Source organism: Vipera berus, assembly GCF_964194415.1.
Source record: "Vipera berus genome assembly, chromosome: 6".
NCBI classification, from domain to species: Eukaryota; Metazoa; Chordata; class Lepidosauria; order Squamata; family Viperidae; genus Vipera; species Vipera berus.
Genome location: NC_138208.1, coordinates 12,359,918 through 12,381,141, shown reverse-complemented (window position 1 = coordinate 12,381,141; position 21,224 = coordinate 12,359,918). Strand labels below are relative to the sequence as shown.

At 43.1% G+C, this 21,224-nt stretch overlaps 1 protein-coding gene across 6 annotated transcripts in view; it reads right to left on the bottom strand.

Annotated features, from left to right (window-relative positions):
- Positions 1–21,224, bottom strand: part of KIAA0930 — a 62,226-nt gene that overhangs the window by 2,463 nt on the left and 38,539 nt on the right. For 2 of the 6 annotated variants that reach the window (XM_081331005.1, XM_081331007.1), the window contains exons 2-9: positions 19,161–19,309; positions 12,946–13,050; positions 9,467–9,544; positions 7,510–7,611; positions 5,990–6,130; positions 5,234–5,428; positions 3,784–3,946; positions 2,054–2,209 (exon numbers count right to left, since the gene is read on the bottom strand). In XM_081331005.1, the coding sequence (XP_081187131.1) occupies positions 2,054–2,209; positions 3,784–3,946; positions 5,234–5,428; positions 5,990–6,130; positions 7,510–7,611; positions 9,467–9,544; positions 12,946–13,050; positions 19,161–19,309 (1,089 nt within the window). Of the gene's footprint in view, positions 1–2,053; positions 2,210–3,783; positions 3,947–5,233; positions 5,429–5,989; positions 6,131–7,509; positions 7,612–9,466; positions 9,545–12,945; positions 13,054–19,160; positions 19,310–21,224 lie in introns of all 6 variants that reach the window. The other 4 variants (XM_081331004.1, XM_081331006.1, XM_081331008.1 and 1 more) reach the window with 3 other exon arrangements.

The window sequence follows — 21,224 nt, the reverse complement described above, 5'->3', positions numbered from 1 at the left end:
TTAGAAAGTCTGATTGAACTTTTTTTTTTCTTTTTGTCTCACAAACACACGGCGAAGGCTGAGAAGCGAACGGAGAAGCACAATGCAGCTGAATCAGGTTAGTAAAAAAAAAACGTGTGGGAAGCGAGGGCATCTGGGCGGGGGCGGGCGTGGCAACCTTACCCTATGTGGCTTTGGCAAGAGTCTGGCAGGCAAAGGGAAGCAACTCCACCCCCTGCCACCTGCCTCACTTCACCTCATGGCGGCAGCGGCAGCAGCCGCCAGCTGGGCAGAAGGCGATCCAATGGGAGCAGCCGGTAGAGGCCAAAAGCGCCCGGCCGGCATGAGAGCTGCAGCTCACACCAGGGCCAGAAGAGCATCAGGTTCAGCCCTTAGCCCAGCACCTGCAGCACTTAGGCGTGCAGGCTGGCGCTCAAGCAGCCCAAAGGCGGAGGTGTGGCCAGCGCAGTTCTATTGGCAGCCGCTGGTGAAGGGCCCAGCGGCAGGGCGGCACTCTGGATCTGGGCTGACTCACCCCACACCAGGCCCGGCACCTTTACCACCACCCACCACCATGGCCGCACTGGTCCGCCACCACACCCTTGCCACCGCGTTGCTTCTCCGCCACATGTACAGGCCCCGCCCCACCCCATGCTCACGGCCTACTGGTACCGGTACCGGCAAAAAGTAACCCCTCCCCAATAGTAAAAACCTAGTGCTTACTTCAGAGCCCCAAAGAAACTAAGACAGGGTCTTACTTTCGGGGAAACACGGTAGTTATTGCAGATAGTTGCTTTAGTCTGTCAAGATTCTGTTTGTAGAATAAACAAACAAACCCAAGAAAAACCCCACCCAGAAATTAACCACATCTTGTTCTTGGTTTTTTTGGCCCTGACAAAAAGATTGGAAATGTGGAGATTATACTTCAAAATACCTTGATTGTTAAAAAGAGGGGAAAATGGAACGTTTAACTTCCAGATCTGAAACATCTGGTATTGTCTCAAGAGTTAGTGAGTTATACTTTAAATACATTTTAAGTCAAATCTTTGATCTGTGTCTGATTATTTGCCTTCATTTTAAGTGACCCAGGGAAACCTGTATAACAGTTTACATCTTTCTTTACTTATACATCAGCCCTGAGTTGGATTTGGGCCACAACCAGATTGTCAGTCCAACAAGGCAGATCGGATTAAAAAAACAATGCCATCTATGTCCAGATTATTTTTATTGTATTTGTTATAATAACAGAACCTTTCTAATCTGAACGTGCTTTTCTTCTCCCTCCCTTTACGCTCATGAATGGCTACTCTGAGACATTTTCTCAAGTTACTTTCTTGGCCTGGGCTCAGGTCCTTCTTAGCTGACCCCTGACTTTGTAGCTGCTCTTCTCCTGTCCTTCAGAAATCCCTTTGCACCGATACATCGGCAGAATTTCATTCTTCTGCAGCTTCCCTCCTGAAACTCTCTTATCTTCTGAGTCTTCATCCTTCCCCAACCCAAGGCCCCACTGCTCCTTTTACCCCTAGCCAGTGGAGAGAGTGAAGACAGTGGGAGTCCAACATGGGCAGATGATTGTCTATCAGAGAAGAGGAATGGGTTGGCTAAGGCTAGAACTTCAGAAGGTGCATCAAGAATTATTGTTAAGACCCTGTTTCCTGAAAATATCTGAAGGCGTTCCCGATATAGTTGCTCACTCATAGGAAGACCAAGTTGTGCATGTGCAGATATTTGCACCACGCATGCTAATGTCTGAAGGTGAAAGATGTTAGATGAGTGAGCAATGGGTACCCCATGCCTTGATTTTCTGATTGTCCAGCTGATTGAGCTCTTGGCAATTTCCAGGAAATTTAAGAATCTGCACTGAGAAGGAAGGAAGGAAGGAAGGAAGGAAGGAAGGAAGGAAGGAAGGAAGGAAGGAAGGAAGGAAGGAAGGAAGGAAGGAAGGAAGGAGTTATCAAACTTATCAGTGGATAAGCAGAGAACAAATGCCACTGTTCTTCTCTCTTCATTCATTCCAGGAGATACACCAAAGGAATTTTAAGAAGGTAGGAATTGAAAAGCAAAGCAGCCTTACCAGTTAAAATCCGATGCAACGGCAGCGTGACATAGGTTAAGTGTGCATAGAGGAGGAAGTTTTCATCCGTTCGATTCAACTTCAACCAAGAACCCACAAGAGAACGGCCAGTTCCAGATAACGATCGGGAGCGTAAGTTTGTTGCGTTATGCAAATCTGTCAGAGAAAAGTCGACTTCAGGAAGGAAACTGATGCATATGAATTGCCTTAATGAATCAGACCAGGTGTCCTGGTTAGGTCAATGGGGCACCTGTGACCAGTAGCCCCAGATACTCTCATATAAAGGACATTACCACTAAGGGCAAAGGTCAAATCCCAGCCCTTCAGTTCACTGTCATATGTAACAGCAGCTTGCTTTTTTATAATAATTAATAATTAAATAATAATAATAACAACAAAACAACTAATAATAATAATAATAATAATAATAATAATAATAATAATAATAATAATAATAATAATAATAATAATAATAATAATAATAATAATAATAGTTGGAAAGGACCATGGAGGTCTTCTAGTCCAGGGCTTTTCAACCTTTTCACCCATTGTACCACTTTTAGGATATGGCAACGTCCGAGTACCACCAGTTGTCTACCAAGGTGTCAAAAACTTGATGACCATGATGATGATAGTGATGATGATATAGTGATGATGATGATGGATAGATAGATAGATAGATAGATAGATAGATAGATAGATAGATAGATAGATAGATGATAGATAGATAGATAGATTGATCCCACCCTTGAAGTCACAAACTCCAAATCTGATTCAGCCATACCAGAATATTTTGGGTGGTCCTGAGAATCCCTCAGCACACACTGAATGGGGATAGTTTGATTTCTTCCCCATTTTCACTGGGAAACAAACCAAAAGCATTAACAGAGGGATAGTATCAAGATCAAGTGAAGTACTAATACCACTTTACAATTCTTTGGTAAGGCCACACCTGGAATACTGCATCCAGTTTGGGTCACCACGATGTAAAAAAGATGTCAAGACTCTAGAAAGGGTACAGAGAAGAGGAACAAAGATGATTGGGGGACTGGAGGCTAAAATATATAAGGAAGGGTTGCTGGAATTGGGTATGTGTAGTTTAACGAAGAGAAGGGTGAGGGGTGACATGATAGCAGTGTTCCAATATCTCAGGGGCTGCCACAAAGAAGAGGGAGTCAAGCTATTCTCCAGAGCACCTGAAAGCGGGACAAGAAGCAATGGATGGAAACTAGTCAAGGAGAGAAGCAACCTAGAACTAAGGAGAAACTTCCTGAGAGTTAGAACAATTAACCAGTGGAACAACCTGCCTCCAGAAGCGGTGAATGCTCCAACACTGGAAGTTTTTAAGAAGAGACTGGACAGCCATTTGCCTGAAATGGTATAGGGTTTCCTGCCTGAGCAGGGGGTTGGACTTGATGACCTCCAAGGTACCTTCCAACATCATTATTATTATTATTATTATTATTATTATTATTATTATTATTATTATTATTATTATTATTATTATTATTATTATTATTATTATTATTATTATTATTATTATTATTATTATTAGCACGTCGAGAGCCTTCCAACAAGCAAAATGCAAAAAAGACAGAAACACCTGCCCACCCACTCGTCTCGTTCCCTCCTTCCTGACTCTTTAGCCTAATGCTAAGGAAAGGGGGGGTGCCCTCGCCAGCAGCTGACACCCCAAGCTTCCCCTGAAGGGTCCTCCCCAATTCTCGCACCTCCGTCTTCGTCATCCCGAAAGAATTCCTCGCTGTCGTTGGCTGAATGGGATTTCTTCATCTCTGCAATTCGATTTCGGGTCACTTTCCTCTTGAGAGATGGGGAGAAAAAGGAAGGGCGGCTGTTGCGTTCTGGAGTTGGAGGGGTGCTGAAGGACGTGACCTAAGAAGGGGAGAGAAACAGCAACAGGTGAGAAGCCACTGAGATGTATACTGAGTGTCTTTGGTGGTGCTTTGATGGTCAGAGCCAGGGTGGCACAGCGGTTAGAATACAGCACTGCAGGCTCATTCTGCCGACTGCCGGCAGTTCGATCCTGACTGTCTCAAGGTTGACTCAGCCTTCCATCCTTCCGAGGTTGGTAAAATGAGGACCCAGGTTGTTGGGGGCAAAATGCTGGCTCTCTAAAGCACTACAAAGTCGTATATAAGTCTAAGTGTTCTTGCTACTCAGTACAGGTAATCCTCAACTTACAACAGTTCATTTAATGACCGCTCAGTTATAACGGCATTGGAAAAAGTGACGTATGACCATGTTTCACACTTATGACCACTGCAGCATCCCCATGATCACGTGATCAAAATTCAGATGCTTCGCAAATGACTCATATTTATGACTGCTGCAATGTCCCGGAGTCATGTGCCCGAATGCAGCTGCAGAACTTCGACCCCAGAAGAAGTGGACCAGTTGGGTGCAGCTTTCGGTGCCAGAGGCAAGATAAGGTCTACCCCGAAAATAAGACCTGGTGCCTCTTTTGGAGGGGGGGGGGGAAAGACCCGGTCTTATTTTTGGGGAAACATGGTAATTTAACAACTGCAGTGATTCACTTAACAACTGTGGCAAGGAAGGTCATAAAATGGGACAAAACTCTCTTAACAAACATCTCGCTTAGCAACAGAAATTTTGGGCTCAATTCTGGTCGTAAGTCAAGAACTAGTTGTATTGCCTTCTAACTGCAGACCAGTGGATAAAAAAAAATCCAACTCATTTTTGTTATTATTATTGATTTATTTGAATGCTTCTATGACTCAAGATGACTTACATAGCCCATTGGGGGGGGGCGCAGCAAGCGTACATAAACCAACTTTCATCTGACTCTGTTTGACAAGGTTACCTAAAATATTCAGGTGTTTAACTCAGAAATGACCAATTGGCTGTCCATCAGCCCTAGTTGACTCTTAGAGGCTTTCTCAGCTGGAACTGAACAGCATGCTGAAATTTTCGCTCATAAAATCAAGCCATCGGCTTCCACTATTCTGAAAAACAGCTTTTAATATTCCTCTTGCACTGGATTTTAATCTGATGCTCTGCTCAAGGCCAACCAAAATTGCCACAAATGGGAAAAACATTTGTGACACAACATGGTGCACTATCTCTAATAACGTACTTTATTCTTTCAAGTGGCTCGTGAAAGGAGAAAAAAAAAGAATGTCATTAACAAAGTTAACTTACTCGCTCATGCAGCGGTGAGCCTGGGTTTGAATCTTCTTCTGTGCCATAAGGAGACGTGTCACCCGTGGAAACGCGACCCACTGCCATTTCCGCATGTCCTTTGGCCTGAGGCCCCTTCATACGCACAAACTCCATATTATTGTATTTATAAAAACCAAAGGACATCCTCTGGGCCATTTTGGCTGCCACGCTCACCTGCAAAGGGTAGTCGGAATTCAAGCCACTACATCATTGACTCGAATTTCATAGACCTCTTTTAATTCAATTTTCTCCGAGTAGGGCATTGGATCTGCCTTGGTTACTGTTACGGGAGTTCCTGTCCTAAAGAAAGGTACGATCAACTCTCCAACAGCGATCAGCAAATTTGCCCACATTCAATCATCATCCTTGTGGGCTTTCTTGCTTGGACTTACCACCGCTCTTTAATTGTGGCAAGGCTCCAAAAAGTAAATGTTAAGAGAACTTTAATTCTGGACTGTGCCATCTGTGCTACGGAAAGTTACCCTGCTCTGACCTGGTATTTAGCGTCTATATAACAAATCTGTTTTCTCCCCTCTTGATCAATGGAGGAATCACTGTCTTGTTGAAACAGGTGAAATGATCTGAGGAGTAATGGAGAAGAGCAAGGTCCTTCTTTTCCTGTTGTTATTAAAAGTAGGCTTCCAACTCCTGCTCTACTCACAGGCAAGAAAGCCTTACTGGTTGGCCCCATGTTATTTGTCTCACAGACCACCTCACCGTCTGAAGGACACTCACCCTATTATCATAGACCTTCTTGAGGGCCTCGTAGCGGATGGATCCCTGGAAAATAACACCTTGGAAAGTGTTGCTTTTGTCACTGGCCACCAGCTCCACGCAAACCATCTCGCCTTCTCCTACTGTCATGTCACTAAATACCTAACGAGACATCCAAATAAATCAAAGGAAAAAATAAATAGTGGTTGAGAAACTCAAGGCCATTTGTCATGGCCTATGGCTAAGTCACAAATGAAAAACTGAGATTTAACAGCACAGCAGGAGTCTATTACCAGGAAACCAAATTCTCAGTAAAAAAAAGTCTGGGGGCACTGAAACATCTGACCATTTCTAAAAAGTAGTTTTATTAGTTATACACACCCCTAAGCCCCAATGTTAGGACGCTGAGCTTGTCGATCAGAAGATCGGCGGTTTGGCGGGTCAAATCCCGAGTGCCGCGTAGCAGAGTGAGCGCCTGTTACTCGTCCCAGCTTCTGCCAACCTAGCAGTTCGAAAGCACGTAAAAATGCAAGTAGAAAAATAGGGACCACTCCGGTGGGAAGGTAACAGCGTTCCGTGCGCCTTTGGCGTCTAGTCATGCCGGCCACATGACCACGGAGATGTCCTCGGACAAGCGCTGGCTCTTCGGCTTTGAAACGGAGATGAGCACCGGCCCCTAGAGTCGGAAACGACTAGCACGCATGTGCGGGGGAACCTTTACCTTTTACTTTAATGTTAGATTACAACAGCATAACTAACAACTGTTGCCAATATAACTCAAGTCATAAGCTATAAACCGAGATAAAGACGTTGCAGTAATATTTTGTAAACTGGAAATTTTGATATGTTGTAGAAATCATGAAAAATTGAGTTTCACTATCTTACGTTAGGGGGAAAAAACAGTCATTGGATGTATTATAAATCCATTTATAAAATGGGATTCCAAAAATTTCCACCTTCAGTTAATCTCTGTATCAGATTTATTTTATTATATATGAAATTAATTTGTACGATTACACATAGTCCCAAAACTTCTACATTCAAGGTGCTGGTTATCACCTATAAAGCCCTACATGGCCTGGGTCCGGGATATCTGAGGGAACACCTGCTGCCAGCATCAAATGCCCTTCGCCCAGTGTGCTCCCACAGGGAGGGTCTGCTCAGGGTCCCGCCGGTAAGAGATTGCCGGCGGGTGACACCCAGGGATAGGGCCTTCTCGGTGGGAGCGCCTGCCCTCTGGAACCAGCTGCCGGTGGAGCTGAGAACTGCCCCCGACCTCCGATCATTCCGCCGGGGCCTGAAGACCTGGCTCTTCGAGCTCTCGGGCCCAGGCTGAGGAGAAATTTTTAATTTGGGGTTCTTTTTAATAGAGTACAGGGTCAATTTAATATTTTTTAATTTGGTTCTTAATTTTTGTATTTTGGATTTTTAATTCCCTGTAAACCGCCCTGAGTCCTCAGGGAATAGGGCGGTATATAAATATAACTAAATAAATAAATAAATTCTTCCACATAAGGGACCTATTGTGAGAGAGGACCTACCTCTTCAAAGTTGTCAATCATAAAAAATATATTTGGATAGCTAATCTTCGATTCCTCACCCTTGCTGTCCATGGGGTGTTTACTTGGAGATGCAAAGATTTGCTGGAAAAGACCATTTGGAAAATATGATATAGCTTGCAATAAATATATATATATATTAACTAAAATAGTTAACAAGCATTTAACACATATATATATGTGTTAACACATATATATATATATGTGCCTGTGGCCTAGAGGTGAAAACAACTGCCTAATGTGCAATCAGCCCAGGTTCGAATCTCAGAAGGGTATGGCTGACTGATGAAAACTAATAAGTTTGAAATGCATATCAGTCTCCCTTAATTCTTTGTTAGCAATCTAAAATTTACACAAATATGAGCTGTCACTGTTGTGACTACTGCCTGTCGATGGCCTTCAGGTTAGGCTGACACAGGAAATAAAGATTTGTCCCATGTTTGGGGCCTAGCAAGGTAATCTAAAATAGTTAACAAGCATTTGACATATATATACACACATAGTAGGATGTTCAGTTATGACCACTCGTTGGAAAAGGAAATGCTATGTTGATTGTAAACCCTGGATCCTCCATGGATAGATCAAGTGACGCAACCCTTCAGAATGTGTCTTCTGGCATTCCTCCCGTCCTTTTAATGGAAGCTTGGGCTTAGAAAGGAGGAGTTGCCAACATCTGGAACCCCTGCCCAACTGCCTTTTCCACAAGGATATAAAGGAAGAAATCTGGGGAAACGTTCTCTGCAAACCCCAGAGGAATCCACCACATTTTCAACTCAATCATTTTGCCATCTTCTCCAGTTATAGCAAAGTGGATCCCGTTCTTTTTTATTTCCAGAGAGTTATCCTAGTGACAGACAGACAGAACGTTGGATCCTTCCACATCCTATTGACTTGGAAGTAGTAGCAAAGTTGTAAAACTGGGCTTCTCCAAGTGTTCCCAAACCCATTGCCAACCATGGTTAGGTCTCGTCTAGTATACTCTTCTGGGTAACAAAGGACTGCATCTATGCATGTGTGCATTTCTATTCTCCCCGTGTTTTGGGTCTAAGTGTCTACATTCTGATGGGGAAGTGCAAAGTGGGGTTATATGTTCCATACTGGGTCATAAGGCCAGGAGGGAAGAGGGCTTGAAATGCAGCAGTCCCATCAAGATCAATTTTCTGATAAACTCCAAGCTGGATTCAGCCCATTTTCAAACTAGATCAGACATGTCAAACACAAGGCCCGGGGGCCGGATACGGCCCGTGAAGTGGTTTCATGCGGCCCGCGAAGCCATCCTGGAAACAGGGAGGGAACAGCCCCCACTGCCTTGGCCCTGGCCCAGAGACCCTCCTTCTGCCAGACCCCCTTCAGATCTGTCCCACCCCTGCCCTGGCCCCCATAGGCACCCTTGATGTGAACGATGTAGAGCTGGCCACGCCCACCCAGTAGGCCACGCCCACCCTGGCCATACCCACCCGGCCCTCTGAGGGCAACCGCAATGACACCCCTGAACTAGATGTTTCTTTTTGCTGGCTCCCCCCCCCCCTCACACTGCAGATGTGGTTATGCTCTGTTCAGTTTGGGGAGGTTATCCTGCAGATTGATAGGCAGACAGAATCCTGAACCTTTTCCCTTAATTTCTTTTGGTCACTGTGTTGACTTGGGAACAGTATGAAGGGTCTGGCTTGAGGAAGTGGGAAGCAGAAGAAGAGGAGGGATTGCCTCTTAATTTGAGGAATGTGTGTTGACAGATTGAATCTTACTAAGCCATTTGAAATTCTCCTCAAGGCTATTCTGGGGTTACGTCTGGGGCTATCACTGATTAAAACTACTTGAGCTATGTAAGAAAAGCATAATATAAGTAAGTTCATGGGGGAGGGGGTGGGGAAATGGGGCAAAGGATGAAGCCAAAAGGAGGAGACACCGTCAAACCTTCCCAAATTGCAGACTTGCTCACCTGGGTTTTTTTTTTATGGATGTGAATATCCCCTCCATCTGAACGAGTACATACCGCACACGTCACTACATAATCCAGCTGAAAGAAAATCAAAGTATTTGTAATGAAACACCCGTCAGATATCAGATTTCTCATTAGGTTTCCCTTTGTGTACTTGTCCAGATCCCCAATAGAAAATATGAGACCCTTCAGTTTTCATTTAATGAAAAGCTACTTCACAATGGAAGTCACGATTCTTTCTTCCCATGTTTCATGTTCAATTGCAACTAAAGGTCAATGCGATCCTACAGGTCACCTGCTGCTCCATCTAGATTTTCCATAGCTCTTGCCCCTTCCTGGATCTATGACCTCTTATCTTTCCATCATTCCTCCTTCCAACCTTCTTTTCCTAATCTGTGCGCGTGTAAAGGGAGGGCCTTCTCAGGGTACCGCCGGTTAAGGAATGCCGGCGGGTTATTCCCAGGGGAAGGGCGTTCTCTGTGGGCGCGCCGGCCCTATGGAACCAACTTCCCACGGAACTCAGGACTGCCCCCGACCTTCGCTCATTTCGCCAGGACTTGAAAACCTGGTTCTTCGAGCTGTTTGGCCCAAGCTGAGGGGTTTTAACTAATTTAATTTAATTGGGTTTTAGTTTAACTTCAGGGAGTGTAATTTAATCATAGTTTTAACTCAGGGGTGTCAAACTCAATTTCATTGAGGGCCGCATCAGCATTGCGGTTGCCCTCAGGGGGCCGGGCGGGTGTGGCCTGGGTGGGCGTGGCCTACTGGGTGGGTGTGGCTAACGTGCATATGGCCTACTGGGTGGGCGTGGCTAGAGTGCATATGGCCTACTGGGTGGGCGTGGCCAGCTCTACATCGTTCGCATCAAGGGGGCCTGGGCAGGAGTGGGACAGATCTGAGGGTCTCTGGCAGGAGGAGTGTCTCTGGGCCAGGGCCAAGGCAATGGGGGCCGTTCCCTCACTGTTTCCAGTATGGCTTCGCGGGCCGCATGAAACCACTTCACGGGCCGGATCCGGCCCCCGGGCCTTGTGTTTGACATGTCTGTTTTAACTGATTTTAATTTGTATGTTATGTATTTTAATTTTCCCTGTAAACCGCCCTGAGTCCTACGGGAATAGGGCGGTATATAAATTTAAATAATAAAATAAATAAATAAATAAAACTTTCTCAAATTTCAGGGTTTTTCTCTCTCCTTTGGCTCAGCCTATTCCTTTTGTCCTGCATCCATCTGAGCACTGCATAGTTCAGTTGCTGAATGGGAAGCAAATCCTTCTTCCTGCTCTATTGCTCAGCAAAGCACCAAGAGAAATCCCAGCCACCCCTACTCATCAAATTATTTAGGCCAGTGTTTCTCAACCTTGGTAACTTTAAGATGTGTGGACCTTAACTCCCAGATGTGTGGACTTCAACTACCAATTCCCTCCCCCTGGGGAATTCTGGGTGTTGAGTTCCACACATCTTCATAGAATCATACAACCATAGGGACTGGTTGTATGATTGGAGGCCGGAATCCTTATTTCAAAATGGTTGTCTAATCTTTTCTGGAAAATATCCAGAGATAGAGCACCCATAACTCTGGGAGGCAAGCTGTTCCATTGATTAATTGTTCTCGCTGTCAGGAAATTCCTCTTTATTTCCAGGTTGAGCCTGCTGAGTTTCCATCTGTTGCTTTTTATCCCACCCTTGGGTGCTTTGGAAAATAAGTCAACCACCTCTTCTTTGTGACAGCCCTTCAAATATTGGAAGACTGCTATCAGGTATTCCCCTAAGCTTTCTCTTAATTAGGCATCTTTAAGTTGTCAAGGGATGCAGTGGCTCAGTGGGCTAGGACGCTAAGCTTGTCGATCAGAAGGTCAGCAGTTTGGCGGGTCAAATCCTGAGTGCCGCATAGCAGAGTGAGCGCCTGTTACTCGTCCCAGCTTCTGCCAACCTAGCAATTCGAAAGCACGTAAAAATGCAAGTAGAAAAATAGGGACCACTACGGTGGGAAGGTAACAGCATTCCGTGCACCTTTGGCGTCTAGTCATGCCGGCCACATGACCACAGAGACGTCCTCGGACAAGCGCTGGCTCTTCGGCTTTGAAACGAGATGAGCACCGGCCCCTAGAGTCGGAAATGACTAGCATGCATGTGCGGGGGAACCTTTACCTTTACCTTTAAGTTGTCAAGGTTGAGAAACACTGCTTTAGGCCATTACAATGTGGCTTCTAGATGAGAGTAGAGCATAAAAAGAAGATTCCTTTAGAGCAGGCAAAAGACAAGAAAAACTTTAAAGTTATGGAAGAGTGATTCCACGGAGGCCAGCAGATTCAACACTTGCTAATTTAATTGGTTAGTTGTCTTTCATCTTAATTCTGCAAACTCACCGAACAGTTATCTTCCTGAGATATTAAGAGACCAAGGAACGGGACAGTTTAAATTATATCAACATTCTTTGAAGAAAAGAATACGTTTAAACTCTTCCCTAGGAAAATACCACGCCATTGCTGAGCAACCTTATAAATAAGTAATCCCTCAAAGGTGGAATAGAAATCTAACAAAGTGACATAAACTTTTGTCCTATAAAATAAAAATATCTTTTCAAATTTAAACTGAAGGGCTGCTGATTAATAATTCCTGGAGCTGGGACTAGACAAAGGAGAGGGAAAAATTAAGAGGTAGGGGCAACATTAAACGCTTCTTGCATCCTCCCCACAAGCAAAGTTCCAAATATTCTGGTCCTGTCCACTTTGATTTCTAGACGTCAGAATCGTCCGAAGGGTTTGCTCACTTTTGTCCCCTACCCAATACACTGAAATACTTTAGAAGCTTTCAGAAAAAAAAACCCCAGAGATTTATTTATGCTGTTGGCTTATTGCAAGAATTTGTTTCCAGCGTTTCCGTTTCAAGAACAGAACACTCAAGGTAAATGAAATCACCAATTAAAATCCAATCTGAAACAACAATATAACAGGTTTTGGGTGTTGTTTTTTTTTAAGAAAAGCCAACTGCAAGGCAACTTTCTATAAATCATTACAACCCCTGGAAATGAAACAAAACCACAAAGGAACGTGTGATGTCTGGCACTTTGATTCATAACAACAAAGCTAATTTAAGACTGGCAATTAAAAAAAAGCAGTCTAGTTTCTGTTTTTTTGCTTCTTCACTCCAGTACCCCACTCCAAGTGGCTTGCCTTGTCCGGGAGGCACTCACCAAGCAGATAATGAACACCACCATAGTATCCTTATCTATTCTGCACTGCTATAGGATCATCGGCCTGCATGTAGTCTCTTTAGTCAAGCTGAAACTGCTGAGGAACGGATAGCCTTACTACCAGTTTTAAAGAGATGGGAAGTCTGGAAATGACCAACTGATTGGTAGATGGTGCAGATTTAAGCCAAGGTGCCTTTTTTAAAAAAATTCTCAAATACCCCACAAATTGCAGGCATCCCCTCTCCTAGTGGCAGCAAGCTTTGGAGAAGAGAAAGACTGGGGTCACCTTCTGCAGTATAAGGTTCAAGTAGACGCTCTCCTCCCAATCAATATCAGGATCTCCCAAACCTGGAAGTTTCTTGGAATCTCTGCGATATACTTCAACTTCAACCTGCTAAAAGAAAACCCAACAGTGCAGGTTAAGAATCCCACTTTAACTGGAAAGCTAGTATTTGGGGGTGGGTGGGTGGTGGTCAGGAGTTTCGTTAAGGAAGGACAGTGATTAGCTGACAAGATCAAGTCAAACGTGGATGGTACCTGAATTTGACCAACTTCTCCATTTTCACCCCTTTTCCCAAACATTCAGGTTAATCTGAAGCAGGAAAGGGGCTCCCATTGTTACTCAAACAAATAGCCCTTAACAAAAGCTACTTTCCCTACGGGAGAGTTTCAGCAATGTAGTGTCTTAACCTCTTTCTTCCATTTAGTATTTTTACTCGTTTTGCCTCTTGTGTCAGGTTATTGCTATGCTGTATGTCCTTTATTACATATTGACCCTGCTATCACTTGTGAGATATCTACACGACACCCTACTTCGAGGGTGTGGCTTAAAATGTCCACCAAGAAATTATGACAGATTGGTAATATGTTGATTTCTACAGTCAAGAACTAATCTTGGCTAATCTTGAAAACAGCTAAACAAGCTTAGGAAAGTTGGTATTTTCCATTTAATCTCTCTCTCTCTCTTTTTTTTTTTTAGGGTCAGCAGGTTGGAAATTAGTGATCACGGTGGTATCTTTGAGCTTTTAATTATGATTTTGTCAGATCACAAAAATAGCTACCCAAGATTAGCCCATGCTAAGCAAATCAGGAAAGTATCTTGGAAGAACGCAATAGCAAGGCACGTTGGTATTGCTGCGAAGAAACCTAAATATGCGGTCTGTAGAGTCTCCATGGGTCATGCTTGATTCCAGGAATTCTCTATCTTTTAACATTGACTGACTTTATTATTCGTAAAAAAGAACTACGTATGTAAAAGTCCACTGAACATTGTAAAAAGATTCTTTCCGCTAGAACAATTAATCAGTGAAATAACCACCTTCCAGAAGTTGTGAATGGTCCAGCACTGGAAGTTTTAAGAAGAGACTGGACAACCATTTGTCTGAAACGGTATACAGTTTTCTGCCTGAGCAGGGGTTGGATTAGAAGACCTCCAAGGTCCCTTCCAGCTTTATTACTACTACTACTACTACTACTACTACTACTACTACTATTATTATTATTATTATTATTATTATTATTATTATTATTATTATTATTATTATTATTATTATATAAAACTTTAATTCATAAAACACGAACCTCAGTCAACTGAACACTCAAATTGACTGGCACTAATGGTTGACACGGGTTGCTGCCGGCATCCTAGGTATCAACCAGGTATCTCCTTAAAATGTAAGATGATTTATTATTGTTGTTGTTGCTGCTGTTATTATTATTGCAATTTTAGCAATCTTATGCTCAAGGATGCTGTTAAAATACTTTTCCAGAAACGCTGGAATGTTCTGATATTACAGTACTTTGTCCTTGTTTGGAGCCCTGAGGTCAAATTGGTGTCCATTATTTCTTTTGTGCAAAGTTTGTCCCACTTGCCCTATGCAGAATCTAGAGGCCCACTGCTGACATCCTACATTAATCTAGCTCACGGGTAGGCAACCTTGGCTCTTTTATGACTCATGGACTTCAACTCCCAGAATTCCTGAGCCAGCATGGCTCAGCTTGGAAATCTCTCCCTTTTCCCTCAGCCTGCCTGGCTCAGGAATTCTGGGAGTTGAAGTCCACGAGTCATAAAAGAGTCAAGGTTGCCTACCCCTGAGCTAGCTACTCCATCCATCTGATAAAGTTAGCTGCAGATCATCAAAGCTTATGTCTTCTAATAAAATATGTTAGTTGGACAAGACAATACCAGGTTCCATCTGAAATATTTAGATTTTACCGGTAGTTATTTAAAGATTCTATAATTAGAGTTAGGGTCCAATTGTGTACCATCTAGAACAGGGGGTGGGGAACCTTGGCCAGCATGGCTGGCTCAGGAATTGTGGGAGTTGAAGTCCACAAGTCATAAAAGAGCCATGGTTCCCCAGCTCTGATTTAGAAGCTAGGCCAGTGGCTTTGCCTGGAACAATTTGATGGAATCCAGAACCAATCTAACTCTCCTTCCCCCAACCATCCCCCGCCTCAATATGGCAGAATTTCTGAATGGCTGTTGTGTGTCTCTGTCCTTCCAGAGTTACATCCTTCCATTTTTGTTTCCATACTTTGTTGGGTATGAAAACTGCTGACAAAAAGAGGCTTATATGCTTGTTCCTAGAAGATGCCCAGTCAGAGAAATTTCTGGGAAGTTTTTCCACAAATTCTTCTTCCTTATATATATATATATGGTGTATATATAATACACCAAGAAAGGAAATAGCTGGTAGCATGAAGCGTCATCCATTTTTCTCCCTACGGGGAGAGGAAAATATAGGAAAACCTCTTTACCGGTGATCCAGAGTTTATTTTAGAAGTAGCCACGTGGGAAAATGTAAATGTTCTCAGTGAAATGCAGCTTGAGTTTTCAAGATCGTGCCCAGAGCATACAGATGATGGTAATCTCTGGTGGACCTCATTTGACAGGCTGAACGTATGTTTGTAAACGGTTTGGCTTTGAGCGTTTCATACTTTTTATGTAAGTCACCAGGAATTACTGAATTCTAATGGTACATAACTGAAAACAAGCAACTAAAGTAAATGGTGTTAGGTTTCAGCACTGTACTGAAAGAGCTGCAAATGATTCGTTGGAAAGGGAAATACCTCTATTCACATGTCCCGCTATAACTTGGTTGATTTACAATTCCATTTGCAGTCATGCTGTTAAAAAGCGGCAGCTCCATTTTTATTAGTTTGAATGCAGGAAGAAATGGATAAAATGTCATTTGTGATTCAGGTAAAATCAGGAGGGAAACAAAATGGCAGAGATGGCAATAGTCCATATATAGAGTAAAATATGTGCAGCAGAGGAGGAAGAGCGCCTTAGCATTTCAAATGAAGATCTTCTAGACCGAGGTAGGACAAACTATAAGAGGGTTGTTGAGGAATCCATAATCTGAAGATGAATGCGTTCTCTCCTTTTTGGAAGAACAGTAATCTAGGGACAACCCCCATCGAAGAGCTGAATGGGACATGCATTGTTTGCATGGTCCAAATCATTGGACCATGATTTGTCCAAACTGAACACACCCACAGAAAATCTCCCAAGACCAAGGTAGGATGAAAGCACAAATGTGTTAAGCAGCTGGGCATTGGACTAGCCCAGGGGTAGGCAACCTTGGCTCTTTTATGACTCATGGTTTCTGGGAGTTGAGGTAGGCAAACTATCCTTCTTCCAGTATTGTCCCACCAGTAACCGTGCTGCTGTTATCAAATTCAACATCAGATTGGTTTCTTTAGTATCACAATCTACAACAATACCCAATAAAAACAATTGTGGAGAAAACTTTATCTTTCTCTTAAAAATCTTTTGAATGTTCCGCCAAATTTTAATCCAAAAAGCTTTTATATTTCTACAAGTCCACCACATATGAAAATAGGTGGCATCTAAACTATATCTCCAGCATTTAGACTGTAGATTAGGATACACGTTAGACAACTTTTTGGGATCCAAATGCCATCTATAAAACATTTTATAAAAATTTTCTCTTGAAACTGTTTCTGACCCCTTTCCCTCCCATTAAAAGAAACATTATCTTTTTGCAATGTTTCTCAGCCCTGGTAACTTTTAAGATGTGTGGATTTCAACTCTAGGAATTCTCCAGCCGACCATGCAGGCTGGGGAATGCTGGGAATTTAAGTTCACACATCTTAAAGTTGCCAAGGTTGAAAAATGCTGGTTTTTTTAAATGGATTTGCAGCTTAGGTAGGCCTATCATTAGCAAAACAGCAGGCAACGTAGTAAGGCATTGGTGAGTAACTTTGGAAGCCAAAAATCAGGAGGAGTCTGGTAGAACTTTTTCTCATGTATACGTTTTATTAAAAGGCAGAAGCTTTTGTGAACATGCAAGGAAGCATCAAGAAGTTTCTCTATTCGGGTTTTGCCAATCAGTTCTGATTCAATTCAAATTGAAGTCTGACAATTTGAAGAAAGATTTGAATGTGCAATATGAGAGCAAAACAATTCGATTTGTTTTGGGATCTAATTTAAAAAAGAGACCTTTTAGTCTATCCATTTTATAAATAAATCAAAATTAGCACGGATGGCTTGCCCCAATATCCCTTTTTTAAAAAAAACATTGCTTGATAACTGGGCAGATACAAGGATTATTAGAATTGCTGTATTATTCCTTTAAACATGCAAATTCTGTTTTATTGCAGTAATCAAGAGGGAGCTATTGAGTTCAAAAATGCAATATTGTTCATGCCCAGGGGGATTTTACATCAAACAAACAGAACTGGTACAAAATTCGTATTTTGTATTCAATCTGAGAGGTGACAGGTGGAGATGGCTATAAATCACAGAACATTAATTTCATGCTTCACAAATGAAGGGGGGAGAGGGAGAGGGGAAAGTGGAGGAGGGGGGGAGGGAAAATTTTGACAAACTAGTTTTGCTTTTCGAGATTAACCTGAAAAGAAAAGACATCATCAAACATATAAAACAGTTTCCTCTATTTGGTATGAAAGTATTTCAAAAGCTGCATTTCTAGAAATATTTTCAAGTAGATAGAATAAAGCTGAAGTGCAAGGTTAATAAGAGGTATTCTTCTCTTTTTTTCCTGGGAAAGTCAAAATGAACACAAATTTAAATGCAGCTCCAATCTGATGCATTATTATTAGATGTATAGTTACCTTCATAACTGCAGAGGATTTTTCTTTATAACGTATGAAGACCCTGTAGCTTTTACTTTATTTTTACTATTTTCTTCTCTCTGTCTGTCTGTCTCTCTCTCTGTTTCTCTCCGCTTGCCCTCTAGAACAAGGTCCGTGGACTGCCACCAGTCCACGCCATGCTAGAAACTGGTCCATGCAAACAAAGCGAAGCGCCATCCACGGGACGCAGGCAGCACATGATGCCACACCCCCTGCAGTCCGTGGAAAAACCTTTTCCCATGGAACCAGTCCCTGGTGCCCCAAAGGTTGGGGGCCACTGCTCTAGAACAGGGGTCTGGATGCATTATGGTGAAACCGTGCCTACCCCATTGCCACCAATGGCAAAAAAAAGTTGCGATACGTCGCGACATGTCACACGACGTTGCAAGTTTGACACTCCTGCTCTCGAACATCATCCCTCCGAGAATAAAAGGGGCCCAATCCTATTGGTCTTTTGGAAGGGCCTTGAAGACCTGGTTATTTGTCTGGGCTTGGGGTCCCCAAATGTATGAAGGGCCCCATTTCCCGGCTATGCCAACATCTGCCCACTGTAATATTTCTTAACTGCTGCACATATTTAATTTTCCATTTGGGGTTCCGCTTTTATGATTGCTTTTATGATTGTTTGCCATCCAACATTGCTTGAGATGGGCGGATTAATTAATCTGCTGCCGGCATCAAGCTCCCTGCGCCCTGTGCGTTCCCACAGAGAGGGCCTCCTCAGGGTGCCACCGATCAGAGAATGTCGATTGGTGGCCCCCAGGGGGAGATCCTTCTCTGTGGGCGCTCCGGAGCTGTGGAATCAGTTACCGGTAGAGCTCCGGATGGCGCCCGATCTTCGCTCCTTTCGTCGCGATCTCAAGACGTTTTTGTTTGTACAAGCCGGCCTAGCCTGATGGGGATTGGTGGGGTTTTTTTATTTTTTGTATTCTTAATTTTATCTTTGGGGTTTTATAATTGTATATCAATTGTTTTAACTTGGGCAATCATTTAATCTCTTTTTAATGTTTGTATTTTGTATTTCACTTTTGCCCTGTGAACCGCCCTGAGTCCTCAGGGAGAAGGGCGGTATAGAAATATTATTATTAAATTAATTAATCAATCCCATAATCAAATCAAATCAAATCAACCAACTTCTTGGCTCATATCAGTGATAGTGCTCCCTGTCAGCGCACCTTTGCTTCTGATTCGCGCTGAATAGATATATTCTTTTAACTGGGTAAAAAAAAAAAATCTCCTTCAGCCGAAATCAATATCTACGCAAGTCTTTGATCTTCTTTCTAATTTCCTCTCAGCTGAAGAGGAAACCCACTGGCCATTTATATGGGAAGAACAAAAAGGGCCTTGCTTGGAGTTTCATCTTGTTAATCAACATACCTTCTTTTCTTCTACACTGTCTCCGCCAACGTAGGCCAGTCTCCTGCGAACGTAGAAGAGCATGTCATCTTGCCTCGGAGCCCATTTCTCCATAAAATAGGTGGAGAACATCCAGGTCCAGAATACAATGCGGTCATCTTTGAAACACCCTAACAAGGAAGTCAAAGGAAGGATTAAGAATCGGAGATATCAGAATGCATTTGTTGGGTTAATACAAAGATATCAACTGGGAAATTTGGCAAGCAGCGCAGATGGTCGCCTAATTGCCCAAAGCCCTGTCTTATCTTACATGGCAGCTTGCTATTTATTTAATTTGTATTCTACCTTTTATTATTTTTACGGATAACTCAAGGCAGCTAACATATTCAACACACCTTCCTTTTCTTCTTTTCCATATAATAACCACCCCGTGCAGTGGGTTGGGCGGAAAGAGAACGACTGGCCTAAAGTCACCCAGCTGGCTTTCATGGCTAAGGTAGGACTTGAACTCATGGTCTCCTGCTTTCTAGCCTAGTGCCTTAACCACGAGGCCAAATTGGCTCTTATGACATCTATGTTCCCCTATCACAGGGGTCTTCAAACTGGGCCCTTTTATGACTTGTGGACTTCAACTCCCAGAATTCCTCAGCCAGGCACCCTGGTTGAGGAATTCTGGGAGTTGAAGTCCACAAGTCATAAAAGGGCCAAGTTTGAAGACCCCTGGCCTATCGTTTTAGGACAAAATCCAAGTCTAGCATCTCTAGATTTCTTCAGCAGCCATTCTCAAGGACTTGCCACAACGAAGATCATCACGCTGTCATCAAATTCCCTCTATTGTAAAATCGGTACAAAGATTGAAACGGTTACAGACAAAGTGATCCCTGTTTGTTGAGCTGTAAGTTTACTTGTTCAGAAACACCTGTGCGTGGTTGGGGAATGTTTTCATAAGGCAAATGATTGTGAAATTCATTAGAACTTGACCTCCATTTATTACTGTCTATTACTTAAATCTGCCAGCCAGAAATGGAGACTCACAGCAGCCTGCCAAGGCAATTTGGCAAGATTCGCCTACACATCAACAACTTCATTGCAATCCTGCATTGGTTTGCTTGACAAACACATTAGCCTTGAAAAAAGTCTTTTCCCAACTGCTTGGCAGAGACCAAAAGCTGCACAGCAGAAGCAAAGAATCTTTTCTTTTGCTGCATATAGTTTGTTGAGGGATGAATTATGGTGATGACTTTTCAAGTCGGGAAATCCGGCCAGGTGGAAAGATTAGCGGATTCCCTTTGCTGTTTTCCCTGAGAATATCTGTATTACTATTACAGCCTTGTTCCGCTAACTTAAAAAAAAAAGTCCATGCAATAAACATAGAGCAGAATACTTGAAACAGAACACAACGCGCTCAAGGGCTTGTCACTTAAATCCAGCACCAAATCCACTTTGCTATTTTGCTATTTTGCTTTGCTAATCCGTCTGGATGCAAAGGATGTGTCTGCCAGCCAACATTGATAAAAACAGCACTTTCTGCGTCCTCTTACGATCCAACATTTAACTGCTCAGAAATGGCTTTCCCAGCCTAATCTGGGTTTTTTTTGGGGGGGGGTTTGCAATGGTGGAAAGAGAGGAAAAGGCCAGGCACTTCACGGCCAGGTGTGATTTGGAGATAAGGGCCAGACTAAAATATTTGACTGTCCTGAGCAATTCATATAACAAGTCTCAGTCAAGGGGATAAAACTTCACAGCTAGGTTCAAATATTCCTGAAAATGCCGCCTGCTCCTAAAGTCAACTGAAAAAACTTTCCTTGTGCAGAAAAATGCAGGGAAAAGAGAGGAAGAAGAAGAAGAAGAAGAAAGAGGAAGGGGAATCTCATCAGCTGGGTGTGACAGAAGGGAAAAACCAGCTGAAGCTCCGGGAAGACTCTTACACCAAAAAGAAATTGACAGTACAGGCCAGGCCAGAGGTAGGCTCATGGACTTCAGCTCCCAGAATTCCCGAGTCAGCTATGCTGACTCGGGAATTCTGGGAGTTGAAGTCCATGAGTCATAAAAGAGCCGAGGTTGCCTATCCCTGGTACAGGCAGT